Below are 13,966 nucleotides of genomic sequence, written 5' to 3' on the forward strand. Positions count from 1 at the left end.
GAGGGTGGGTCTTCCAGGCAAATGGCCTCCTGCTCTCAAAAGGTGTAACCTCTGAATTCAAATTCCCATTGTTAGCAGATGTTTCCATGTGAAAGAGGTTTCTGCCTATATAGTGAAATGCAACAAGAGGCTCAGCAGGATTCTGTAACCCAGACCAGCCCGTGATGTGACGTGTAAGCAAAACACTTCACATCATGTATTTTATAATGTCAAGGTATTGCATCTTCTCTCTTTATTCCAGAACATTTGATGTTTTGTATCTATTAGCTTTGAACTGATTATGAAATTGGCATGATACATTTACCTGACATAATAAATTGTAAACATTTGATTTTATTCTAACTGACTCTACTGTCATTTTTTTCTAACTGGTTATTTTCAGTAAAGAGTTAAAAAGAATAGTCAAACATTCGCTCACATTTAATGATGCACATTGCACAGATATCATTAAAACTTTTTTCATTTATGGAGTCAGATGAAATAACGAGTTAATACATGAAAAAATGAATTTCATTTAATCAAAATACTTTGCCACACCTTCACCCAGACCACAACCTCCATTGGGCCGATTGAGTCGGGCTTACAACTTCATAGACAGCTTTCTTTTTTATCCCCACTATATACTCTGTTGTGTGTTTTTTTTGTTGTTGTTTTTTGTCTGGACACAAACACTGTACACATGCTGCGTGGTATCGGTTGTTGGTATCGGAACATTTTATGAGTACGAGAGTGCAGTATCGGGCCGATAGTTGCATCCCTAGTGAGAATGTCTCTTTTGCCTTGTCAGAGACACTGCAAACTTCCTTTCCATCTTTCATCATGCTTCTGTTTATCCCACTGTACAGGAATGCACATATTCTGCTTCACTGCATCGCTTGTTCTTGCTCATGCAATCTCTGCAGATTTAATTACACGCTTTTCTAGACTCGTATAAAAAGTGGGAGAGCGGTAGGAAAGCCAGTGATTGAGACAGGGAAGAGTGGGCCGAGCAGATCCCTGGGGTCATGTATTTATGTCAGAGGAACGGAACCCTACTGTATAATGATTTGCGATGACCTCGCAAATGATCGGATTATGCCGGGGTTGTCGGGAGCAACAATAATGGGCCCGAGGCTCTGTAGGGTTCTCCATATAGTCAAACGCCTGACCGCACAGACGGGCCCTGGGAGTGGAATCCACCTGCTCTGTCAAACTAGGGCACCAACTCATGCGCATTATATCATCTTCACCACCACAGCTTGCTGAAAGTACTGAGTGTGTGCTCACATACAATACCATAATTATATAAGTGTTTCTTCAACAATGGGCACTTTTAGCTTATGACTACTCCATTTATAATCTCACTAGTTTATTTATTTATTTAATGGTGACTGGTTACTGTATGATGATTGAAAAAATTGGCTTACTCGCATGTTGCCCTGTGACTTTTTTTTATACATTTTGACAATGCTTGGTTGTGAGAATGTGATATGGCTTAGTGTGATCATCAAATTGCAACAGTTGTGATGTCATTAGATAAATAGTTTGACACACTGCATGTTTCCGAGTAAAGCACAGCACTGTTCATTTTCTGTTTCAATTCACAGTAGATGCTACTCTGCGAGTGCTTTGCATATCTATAAAGAACAATAAAATCTATACACAAAAAGCATTTGAACAAATAATAAATTAAGGCATGTTAAATAGTTTCTAAGACCATTTTAATGGTGATCTTCATGTTAAATAAAAAATACAGTGTCGACATCTGTCTTAGTTGAAGTGACCTGTGAAAGTGATTTCAAAGAGGGAGGACCTGTCATATTCTGTCAGTTACAGAATTCATGCTTCAGGTTATGTACCCAGCCCAGAAGCAAATATGTGGCTAATGGCAGACTGGCTGCCTTTTATTTCTTTTGTGTAGTCTGATCCAGGGGATTAAAACATCTGCCTGCCCCTGCTCACTATAGTGGCATTAGGGAATGGATATGCTTTAGTATTCTGTTAAAGAATATCTGATATGAGGACTCGGCTGATTTAATTAAGTAAAAAGATAGACCTGAGAGCAAGGGGGAGAAGCCAACAAAGGCAAACACAGAATGGGGGAGACAGACAGGCTGAATTCAGTGTGTAGTCTCTCGGCAACCAAGCGTAGTCATTTCAGCATCAGAGTACCGTGAGAATGTTTTTACGGCATTAATCTCTATACCAGCCATTCATCCTTTCACCAACAGTGCTCATCTTTGGATCTCCAGACTTTAATACCATTCCTAACTGCTGCCACAACAAGCAACCAGACATTTTGTCAGTCTGGCATAACTGGCATAACACATGATTGTGTGGCATAACACAGTGCTTTTGCTTCCAGGTTAGACAAACATATTGTTGTTGTTATAAATGTACTTGTACCTACATTTGTACTTTTACGGGGATAGTGGAGGAGGAGTCACATTGGAGGAGTTGTACAGTCTAGTAGTAGAAAGTACTGCATTTGGAGTAAGTGCCAAAAAAGGAGTCAATTTTTAGAGGCTTGGAAACCTCTAAAAAGCCAATTTCTCTCACATCCAGAAAGCATGTTAGCAGCAAATTTCTGTCACACTGCGGCACCCCCAAAATGTGTCTTTTATTTCTGGCAAAAAGTGTTGGCTACAGAGACCAAAAAATTACCTTGTCCATTTTGGAGAAGCCAATATTTAAAATGTTTGTATTTCATTTTAGTATTTGTTGTGATTATAACCTTTTCTTTCCAGAACGCCGACCTTTCCGTTCAAAAATGTTTCCCATGGCCTCTAGCAGGTCCCAGCCGTTCAGAGTGCAGTACTGATTTTGTGTGAAATGGTACTTTTTATAATTTAATTATTTATTTGTTTTTGTTTTGGCTGAAGGACCCTTACTCAAATTATGTGACTGGCATTCCAATCAACATTTTTAGGCTTTGCGAACAGCAGGAAGTAACAGTGCTCACTGCTTTTTCTCTTTTCTCATTAGCTAATCAGTTATGGAAAAGTCCATTCATCATTCGTATATTTGCAATAGTAGAGTTTCTAATTTTGTGTACCCTTGATGGGCAACTATTTCAACTTGTTTCCTATTAAATCTGGATGTCTAGTTAGGGACATACTTTACTTGCTTCACATTTGCTCATTCCAGAGAGCATTTGATTGGATGAAAATTAGTGTAATGCATCATGAGTCGGCAATATTTTTGATCTGTTTTCCACTGAGTACACTAGCATATAGATGGCGTCAAAGCTTTTTGTTGTGATTTGATGTGGTCCTTCGTAAATGCAGTGACTTCTAAGTTATGAGGGGGTCACTTTACCTCAGGTGATCCCACAGAGATATGGCTTGAGATTGAAGAGCTGCTGGGTGTGCTATCAGATAGCAATTACTGCAGATCTGTGCCTCTCATTCAAAATTAATGGTAGCATTCCCTTTCTGGTCTCTAAGTCTCGTCTGTGACCACCCCAACTGTCCCTTTGCTGTATCAGTTCTCTGTCTCGCCCCCTTCTGTCCCCAAACACCTGATGACTTTCGTCTGAAGCTATTTTCACCCACTGACTGTAACATTCAGATCCGCTTTTGAACATCTAATAGGAATATTGTTGGTATTCAGCAGGTCTTATCATTGTCCTCCTCCTGTTCTTTTTACCTTGCTGCTAGGATGAGCTTTGCCAAAAGTATGACCAATGTAAATGTCACCTCTTTTCAAGGATTTCTAATCAGATTCCAATTGTACTGTTTTTTATATAAAAAAGATAACATCACAATCCTTGTTCCCCTGTTGTGTGTGGCATTGAGGTGTTCAATGGTCTCTTCGGCATGCTTTTCAGAAAGGCATGGATGTGAAGGTCAATCTGTGTGTTGTGTGGATCGTGCTAGGCCACACAACCCTGCCCTTTCCATCAATTCCCTTTTGAGATGAAAATATGACTCTGCTCTCCTAACCTTTTAATTACATGAAGGCTCAGCAGGTCAGGCTGGAAGTTACATGTCTGTGGGTATGTACTGTACATCTGCTCACAGTATTCCATCAGTGCCCAGAATCCCTTAACATCCAGGGCCTGATGACATGTCCACTCCTGAAAGACATATCCTGGCTTGACTTTTACCGTTCAAAAGTATTGGGTCGATAATATCTTTTTTTTTAAATGTTTTTAAAAGAAAGGCTGCATTTGTTTGTTTAAAAATGCAGTAAAATGGTAAAATTGTGAAGTGTTATTAAAATTTTAAGTAACTGTTTTCTATTTTAATATATTTTAAAATGAAATTTACTGTGTGTTATAGCAAAGCTGCCTTTACTCCAGTCTTCAATGTCACATGATCCTTCAGAAATCATTTGTTATTATCACAGTTCAAACATATGATCATTTAATGCATCCTCACTGAATAACAGTATTCATTTCTTTAAAAAAAAAACATCTCACTGACCCCAAACTTTTGAACGGAAGTGTATATAATTCATATTCATTTATAAAATATAGATTTAAGCTAAATTATACATCTTGAAGGGTTAAAAAATAAAGTATTTGTAGATATTCACATTAACCCAGATCAATATTATTCTTTATTTATTTATTTTTATTTTTTTAATCTTGACAATAATGAGTTTATAGTCATTTAATCCTGTAAACCTTTGAACGGTAAATGTAGTATTATTTTTTAATATTATTGCTATTACTATTAATTATTGTTTTACATGGGGTATTTTTGATTTTTTTTTTTTTTTTTTTGGTAACAATTCTTTAATTAATGTGCTGTGCTTTTAGATGTCAATTTTGAAAATGTAGTTTTGGACATCCTTGAGTTATCGTGGCTGTGCTGACCAGCATGGAAATTCAGCAGGGTACTTTTTAAAGGATTTTTGAAAATATCAAACTGTTCATAGCAGGTTAGCTGGCGCACATTTCTGGCTGCCCACATTGAATCGTCTCATGAATGTTCTGTGTAATGTCAGAAAGCAATGCTGGGTTCCCCAAAGCAGAAGGGAATAAATCTGTGAAAACAGACCTGTGCTGGATCTTGAATTCTAAAATATCAGGGCTATAATTCCTTTTTTCTTTTTTTTGCTTAATGAGACTCACTCCTCTGAAGAAGTTAGTGTCCCCAAAGTTTAAGAAAACCTCAAAAGTCTCTTCAAAGTCAGAGGCGGATGGTGGGAGCCGCCAGATGTGACCTCTCTCTCTGGCTCCTCCAAGGTGGTTTTAGGACACTGGAGTGTCTATTCCCATCAGTGAGGCTTATCAGAGTGGCAGCAGTGGTGTCTAATCACCGCCCGGCAGACAGACAATAAATCCCTCCCTATTATGGCTCAGGTACACACACTTCAATCCTCTCTGACTAAAGCAGACTGATAGGACAAAGACTTGATCCTTAGAAACGCTTGCACTTTGCCACTGACTTTGAAGTCTGTGAATCCAAGGGTTTTTGTCCAGTGACATTTTTAGCTGGAAAAAGCTTTTTTCATGTTCATATATGCAGATTAAAGATAATTGTGCTTTAACGAGTGGCATGGCAGACGAGCAAACCCATCATAATCTTACAAATTGTACTGTTGTTGTGTCACGGAATGTAGTTTTAAGAGATTTTTTGGCGAGAATGTAGTTGTTAACTTTAAATATGTGGTTTATTTATAAAGATAGAGCCTATTTAATATGTGCTTCGTTTTCGGTGATTCAAGCTCTAGGCCGTCAGTGGCCGTTCAGGACTCATGTACCCGCCAACAGCTTTATCTTCGGCCGGTCCTTCGGGAATTTGCCACTGACTACTTGTGTAAAAATAAGGTATAATAATTTTGGGTATATCAAATGGGCGATCTTTGCACTTATTGTTCTATTACTTCTTCCAGATGAAATCGATTTGGCTAAGGGCAAAGTTAAGTTTCATAACTTATACATATTTAACTTAAATCATATACTATAACTAGAGCGCTGCTTTTGTACTTTTGTTTGCTTGTGTTTATTTCCTATTGTACAAACTTCTTATACTTTTATAATGGCTATTATCAATTATTGAAATATTATTGTTCAATAAATATTTAATTTTATATAAATAACATGCCATATTTGGTATTAAGAAAGGGTCCGTTAGTGATTGTGATTTCGACTTCAGTGAAAGTTACATTATGCCATTGGATTGCATGCAAAGACTGTCTTTATGAGTGAGTCAGTAGCAAATACTTTTATATTAAAAGGGACTGAAACAAGATTGTAAACCAGGACGTTATCTTTTACTTTAAAAAACACCATATAAGATGCTACTGACAAATGAATTGACTAGCGCCGTCATGGGGAATCATCTTAACTGTTAAAAGGATACTAAGACAAAGATATGGCTTTCCTCAGCGGACATTCAAACTGATTTTCTTATGTGTATAAGATTGACCTGTAGAATATCAGATGCAGGTAATAGACTCACTTAGTCGATCTCTCGCTCTCATAATACTCTACTCTACATAATACAATAAACTTCAATGAAGCAACTCAGCTTTCCTTCGTTACTAGTTCTAAAATGATGTTTTTTTTATTAGTATCGGAGGCTTGGCTCCACTGTTAAACTGTTGACTTGAATCTGTGGCGGAACTACTTTTATAAAAAAAATGTTTTATATTATATGATATATTATATAAAGATGTTTATATGAATCTCACTCTCTTTCTGTATCCATAAATTCCCAGTTATGACTGCATATTTTTAAACATGCCTTGCTTTCGGGCTTTTGACTATGTGAAGTGCTCTCAGGTTGGTGTGCATGTGAAGTGAGACACAAGGGTTCATTAATGCAGCTCATGCATGCTGACCCCAAAGTTAATGTCCCTATCATTTTGGAGTAGGGAGCGTCTCTCAAGTGGGATAACTCATGTTTAATGCATTGCACTGGTCAGGGATTTTAACCTCACCTGAAGAGACGGGGAGAGAGTGTGACACGGACTGGGCGGTCCCTTAGCTCTCCGGTCAGGGGCCCAGCAAAGCCTAGGGCTGGAAAGTCAATGCAGAGTTATTCTGACGGCTGACATTTACTTAACATGGATAACCCTATTTGTCTGGCCTGTGTTCCAGGGGTCTGAGTTCGAGGGTGGCCCCTGGTCCCCTATTGCTCTCAACCAAATCATGCAACAAATCATAAAGAAGAGACCCGGCTAGTTTCCAGCCATAGCCAGCCCTGGGTGGTCTTTATGCTTGACGAAGGAAGCCTGGTGGGCACAAGCTTGTTTTATAGACCTATGCAAAGCTCTGTGAGGTTTATTTAGCACTTGCCTCGGGGCTCTTGTTGCAAGCGGCTGGGTTTGAAAAGTTTTGTTTGGTACTGAGAGATGATTTATGCCGTGGTCACCCATGGATATTTGCATGGATTTCTGTGTACTCTCTCTAATGTTGTTTAAATTCAATTGACATGCAGATGCTCTGAGCAAAGCTGAGGCACAAATATCCATCTTCAATGGCTTTGCGTTGAGTCCCAAAAGTGGAATGCTAATTAGCACATTAGCTAAGATGAAAATTTGGTGAAAATGCTAATAAGAAAATTGTTTTTCTAATCAGACTCTGACTCATTGCACAGTTTCATAAAGCCATGTCAGCTCTAAGTGCTTTTTAAAACTGTTATGTGGGTACCAGAGGCGGTGCATTAGCTAAGCTTCTGATTTGGGGCCTTAGCTGCAGATAGATGAGCTCAAGACCAGGTGCTGTTGACATGTTACAATTAATGAAGTTTCACAGCACGCAACATCAAGAGGAAGCACTGAATGTGTTAAAGTAATGTTCCACAAGGGACCTGACGATGAGTTTCTCCTTTCTTTGTTAGTTATTGTTATATTCATGAGGTTTGTGCTGTTTTTAATGGCTGTTGAAGGTATGCCATGAAGTGATTATTCAGTCAGATTGTACTATCGATGTGGCTAAAACAAACAAACGTTTGATCCCACATTGTTATGATTTTGAAATTTGATTATGAAATATGATTTATATGATTTATTTATTTTTTCTCAACATTTTCAAACATTGAACATTTTCAAACATTTTAAATGTGCCTTTTTCCCCCCCTCTGGCTACATGACACTTTGGGGATATATTGGTGAATGGCGTCCTTCTAATTATTTTTTCTTCTTTTTCCCTCTCCCCCTTTCACACAGGAGCTGCTCAGTTCCCAGGTATGGCTTCCCTTTTACCTCTTGTTTGTGTGTTAGTTTCCATTCCCAAACCCATTTCCCAAATAGCTTGTCCTTTACAGCTAGCAGTGCTGGTCATAACTGAAACCATCTCGCCTTTCTTCAGCCTCTGACTCACTGATTTCTTCTCTCTCCTCAACCTCCACCGGTGATGTGCTGTGTCTCTCCAGCACTCCATCTTTCGTGTCCCTTCTAACATCATCCGTTTCTCATTTTTCAGGACAGAAATTACGCCTCATTCTCTCCGGTGTCTCATCCAGTTGAATTTATCCATTTTCACAGAGTACATTTACTCCAGATATGCAATCATTTCCTCTTTCAAATGTGGGGAATATGTTTCGAAGGAGACCGGTAAAATAATTCATTTGGTAAACCGTACTCAAACTCTTCACTCTATCAATGTCTTGCCAGCGCCTCTCAGGTCTTCCTCATTTTATTTCTTGCCATATTTTTGCTAAGGCTCATTGAAGAAGAGCAAGGGTTCAAGATACCAGAATGTTTTATGATAGATAGATAGATAGATAGATAGATAGATAGATAGATAGATAGATAGATAGATAGATAGATAGATAGATAGATAGATAGATAGATAGATAGATAGATAGATAGATAGATAGATAGATAGATAGATAGATAGATTTCACACTAGAATTCATTTATGAGTGTCTCATGACTCACTTTTTAATTGCCTTAGCAAAACTTCAAGAATGCATTGTTGAATCACATTTAATAAATACAATTTAAATAGATGTTGAAAATAGAAATTGATAATATGTTAGTGACCATATTGGTGTCAGCTTATAATAGCCATTTCTCAAATTGAAACTGGATTGCATCTGCATGTTCAAATTAAACTGAACACTACATTTATTTGCTCCCCCTTGGTAGGTTTGCAAGACACTGTTCTTTGTAACACTGATTTGAAACGATGTGTATTATGAAAACTGCTATACAAATAAATCATAATAATTTAAAAAACGATTACATTGTACCAGGCCAATACTGGAACTAGATAATATCAGGGGGGTTTTCTTCTATGTTTCCCCATTTTAATTTTAATGCCTCTTTTCAGCATGAATAATTTTTAATTGGAACTGTAGTGTGAACACTGTAGTATCGGAGTAGTGTGAGTTTCTATATTGTTGCTTTATTAATCTAAAGGCATTACAGATACAGTCACAGATGCCCTTATTTATCCCCTACTAAATTGTCCCTGCCCTAATGTACTCTCATCAGCACAGAGGAAGGAATGATGCTTCTTTTTGAATGTCAGGCCACATTAGAATGGAAAACTAGACACCCGCCCTGCTCCGGACTTGAAGGGGAGGGGGGGGGAGGGGGGGAGGGGGTGATGATTCAGACAAGACAGTATTATGGCCAGCAACTTTAGCCCACACTCCTGCAGCCCTTTACGATTAATGCCCTTCTCCTCCACAGTCTATCTGCCCAAACATGCTGAGGCGCAGGAGAAATGCTCTCTCTCACACACACACACACATAAACCCTGCTCTTGGCAAAAGCTCTGTATTTTTTTGCCTTGTGATTCAGTTATTAATCGAAGCCAAGTTATTTGTATGGGTATAAATTAGAAGTGAGCTGAAGAAGACACTCCCAAGGGGCATTGGATGAATCCCAGTCCTTGTTAAGGACCCCAGTCCTTCATGGCCTTCTGCTTGGTTTATGCCACATTTTCTCTCACACACTCTCTCTCCATCTCTCTTTCTCTCGCCCTCTTTCTCCTCCAGTTCTGCTTGTAAACAGAATGCTCTCTTGCCAAAGACACACACTCGCCATTAATACTGAATAGAAGACTGTGCTGATGACTCTTCTGTTATTGTGTTAGCTGGCTCTTGTGAAATTACTGTAAAGTAATCCAGATCCAGGCAACACTTACGAAAAACATACCCATAATGTAACTGTTAAAGCTCCAATTATTATTATTTAATATAGAGCATATAGATGTTTTTATTGCTTTATTTTTGTATTTATTATACAAAATAGTATTGTATTCTAATATTGGTTAGTTATAAGCTAATTGTAAAACATAATTGAAATGATTGTATCGGCCTGAAAAAATCAGCCATGATTTGCTACCTGTAGTCAGTTTCAGGTGGTGCTTATAATTTATGGGGGAGAAATTCTTATTTCGTAGAGCATTTGATTGGACAACAGACTATGCAGTGCAGGATGAGTCATCCATATTTTCAGTCCATTTTCCTGGAAGAGACAACTCTTCATTTTAAATGTGTGAGGCTAATTTAGTCATTTTTATGAGTATGCTGTAAATACACAACCTCAAAACTAACCGGCATGAACCCAAAGCGTCAATTCTCCAATTGTGATTTCATTTGACTTTAATGTTAGCTGCTTGGGGAAAGCAAAGCTCTTCATCTTTCTCTTTGTCTCTGTGCTCTTTGCCTCCTCTGACCTCAAGGACGTGGCTCTGCCACAAGGAGTCCTTGTTCTGCCTCTTTGCCTATGATGTCATCTTAGTGAATGTGTGTGAGGACTTTTTTTTTTTTATCTGTGGCGATCGATGGAGGAAGATGTGAGAGGGAGAGGGCAGTTAATCTCCTACCGCCTGCATGGGGATTCTTATCCTTGTGTGCACAGACGTTTCCTAGATCGGGACGCCCACTCTGAGACAATGCAAAATACACACCGAATTGCACGCGCAATCTCGGCTCATGGATGTCGTATTTAGATGGATGGCCATGAGAGGCCATGTGACTCCGGCACAGCTCACTGATTCCAGAGTGAGGGACAGGTGCTGGAGGTCCTGGCGGTGCACCATCTTGCTGAGAGGAGGAATGCTGGGAAGAGAGAGAGAGGGCAAGGCAGGTCTCTGCTCTTCCGCTGTTTCTCTTACCTGCTTTCTTTTGTTTTTGGTCCCTCTTTTTATCTCTTTCTCCCTGGTTCTTTGTTTAAAGCTGAATTTTCAGTATCACTCCAGTCTTCAGTGTCGCATGGTCCTTCAGAAATCATTCTGATATGCTGATTTGGTGTTTAAGATTTTTTGTTTTATTATTAATGTTGAAAACAGTTGTGCTGCTTAATATTTTTGTGGAAACCATGAAAAAAAAAATCAGGTTTCTTTTTTCTTATGAAGAGAAAACATTTATATAGAAAACGTAAATTATTTTGTAATATTATAAATGTCTTTTACAGTGTAATGTCACTTTTGATAAATTTAATGCAAAAATTGATAACCATGGATTTTATTTACTATTTTAATATTTAGAATTAAACCATTTATACATGTAAATATTATTTATAATATATAAAAAATAGTAGTGAAATATTTTTTGTAAACATATATATATATATATTTTTTATATTTATAATAATATTTCGTTTTTATACTTATGATATTTAAGAAACCTTAAAATATAAAATTTTGTTATGACTTTTGATGGTTGCATCAAAACAAGCTTCACATATAAAGACACTAAAATGACTTTAGATGTTTCAAATTTTTTCAAAAACTCTTAAAGGGGTCATATAATGGTACATGCACTTTTACAAGTTGATTGTACTGAAATGTGTGTTGGCAGTGCCTGTACAAAAACATCATAAAATGATACAAATCCATCCAGTGTTTTTGTTTTAATCTCCTTATATGTTTTCCCCTGTCTCAAATCAAGCCGTTCGACCGTGTGACGTCACACGGTCGGACGCCCCTCCCGCGATTGTTGATTGACAGCCGGGTTTCAACACAGACCCGCCCTCGCTCGTGAGCGAGTGAGCTGTCAATCATAGTCTGCGCGGACCGGCGCGGTCATTGTTGATATACTGGAGCACTGTCTATGAGCAGAATGGCGTCTAAGCGATTGTGGTGTTCTGTTCTTGGGTGTAATAACGAACACAGCAGTCATTTTAATGTTCCTAAATCCGAACCGCTGAAGACGCAGTGGCTGAGTTTGTTTTCGAAGGGAATATTCCCCACGAGCAACGTCAATGCTCTCATGTTTGCGCGAATCATTTCACACACCAGACTGCTTTATAAACGAGGAGGGTCAGGATAAAGCTGGTTTTGCTAAGAAGCTGCTCCTGGACCGGTACCAACTATTCGTGTTCCTGCTGAACCTCCAAAATAACTGAAGTGAGTGTAACGTTTTATTAATCTTTAATATTTGTATTAATCTTTGCAAATCGCTAGATGCACGCTTCACAATGAATGCGTCTAAGGTTTACACTCAGGGTACATTACGGCATGTTTTCTATGTACGACGTTCTCAATATAATTCATAATCCCACGTCTATAATGAACAACACATTATGGTTATTGTGTTACAAACGGTGTACGCACAGAACAGAGAGGCGGGGTGAGCAAAGCTCATTATCATTTAAAGTCATATGCACTGAAACGGCGTGCTGAAAACAGAGCTGTTTTTGACCAGGTAAAATAAGTGTTTTCTTACAATACTAATGAGAATTTTTAATTAAAGTATATTACAAAGTTTTAATTTAGACTCTAAAGAATCATATTAGCTTGTACAAAAATGGCATTATATGACCCCTTTAAAATGTGCTGTTTATTTGTGAACAGCTTATGTTGTAACAGTCTCTGAAAGAGGCTTGCACCAGCAGCATTCTAGTGAAAAAAGGGGTATTTGTTTATCCATTACCGTTGAGACTCAGTCACAGAGGCAGAAGTCCTTTCTTCCTCTCCCTCTGCTGAGAGAGATTTCCAAATGAGCGAGCAGGGGTGGCAAGGCCTCTGGTGCTGTGCCCGGCCCCCGTCGGCTCTCTGACGCATTAATCATCAGGCTGCCATCCATCCCTTCCCACACGCCACATTCCACTGCTGCTCCCATCCAACCAGCATTTTACCCTTCATTAGCACCAGTATCATCACAATTTACTTATCCATACGTTTGTGTGAACGCTTCACGGCTCCTCAGCGTACACAGAGAGTGGGAGGGGGTCTTTGTGGCTCAGGGGCTTGCTGAGCCTTTTAAGGGAACTCGCTCTGGTTTGTTTCAAAGAGAAGTTGGGTTTACATGTGCCGTTTCAAAACCTGCTTGTTAAACAAGCCAATATTCGTAATTAAACACAACCAAGCTGGAAGACTCTCTTGGGTCCATCATTGGAACTTGACAACTATAATATTTGCATTAAATACATTCTCTCCATGCTTCTGATGGTATCAGCGCTGCACAAAAAAAAAAAAAAAACTATACACAATGACTCCGGGATATGTCCATTTAAATATGAAAAAGAAAATGTATGTATTTTAGATATCTGATATTATTAGATAACTTTATATTTAGAAACCACATTAAATGAGCCTGCATTCTGTGCTTTTTTGTAGGGTTAATCGTTCAATAAAGCAAAAAATCACTTAATTGAATTAAGACAAGTGATGTCCATGAAGGATTTAGCAGAAATATCTCAAAAGCATCAGAGAGAAACTCCTTAAGGCTTAACTTATTCCAGTTAAGCTTGATGTATTCTCTTAAGTAGATTTGGTAAATTTATCCATGTGTCATAAGGCTTGCTGTTGATTTTGTGCATCTAGCGTGTAAATCGCCCCTGCTGAAAAGACTAGTGTTGGCATTTCAGGGTTTAAAGGCTGGTTTAGCTAGTTCGAGGGATAGTTCACCCAAAAAGGACAATTCTGAAAGAAACACTACAGGTTTAGAACAACTTGAGGGTGAGTAAATGATGACAGAATTTTCATTTTTGGGTGAACTATCCCTTTAAGAGGCCTGATGGGGACAGCATCATCCAAAGGAGCATATGCTGGTCTTTTTAACAGGGGTGACTGAGCTTGAAAGGGGATGTTGGCACGTGTATCTGGAGGTCTCCTTTCACAGATGGAAGG

General features: G+C 38.5%; 1 protein-coding gene across 5 annotated transcripts in view; it reads left to right on the forward strand.

The window, feature by feature from the left end:
• The window catches only part of cadm1a (cell adhesion molecule 1a), a 309,712-nt gene that overhangs the window by 214,668 nt on the left and 81,078 nt on the right, over nucleotides 1-13,966 (forward strand). For 4 of the 5 annotated variants that reach the window (XM_056263058.1, XM_056263061.1, XM_056263060.1 and 1 more), the window contains exon 2: nucleotides 8,104-8,121. The exons of the other annotated variant lie outside the window; for it this stretch is intronic. In XM_056263058.1, the coding sequence (XP_056119033.1) occupies nucleotides 8,104-8,121 (18 nt within the window). The remainder of the gene's footprint in view (nucleotides 1-8,103; nucleotides 8,122-13,966) is intronic. 5 annotated transcript variants of the gene reach the window in all.

This window comes from Rhinichthys klamathensis, unplaced genomic scaffold, assembly GCF_029890125.1.
Source record: "Rhinichthys klamathensis goyatoka isolate OS25496 unplaced genomic scaffold, OSU_Roscu_1.1 h1tg000197l_1, whole genome shotgun sequence".
Taxonomy (NCBI): Eukaryota; Metazoa; Chordata; class Actinopteri; order Cypriniformes; family Leuciscidae; genus Rhinichthys; species Rhinichthys klamathensis.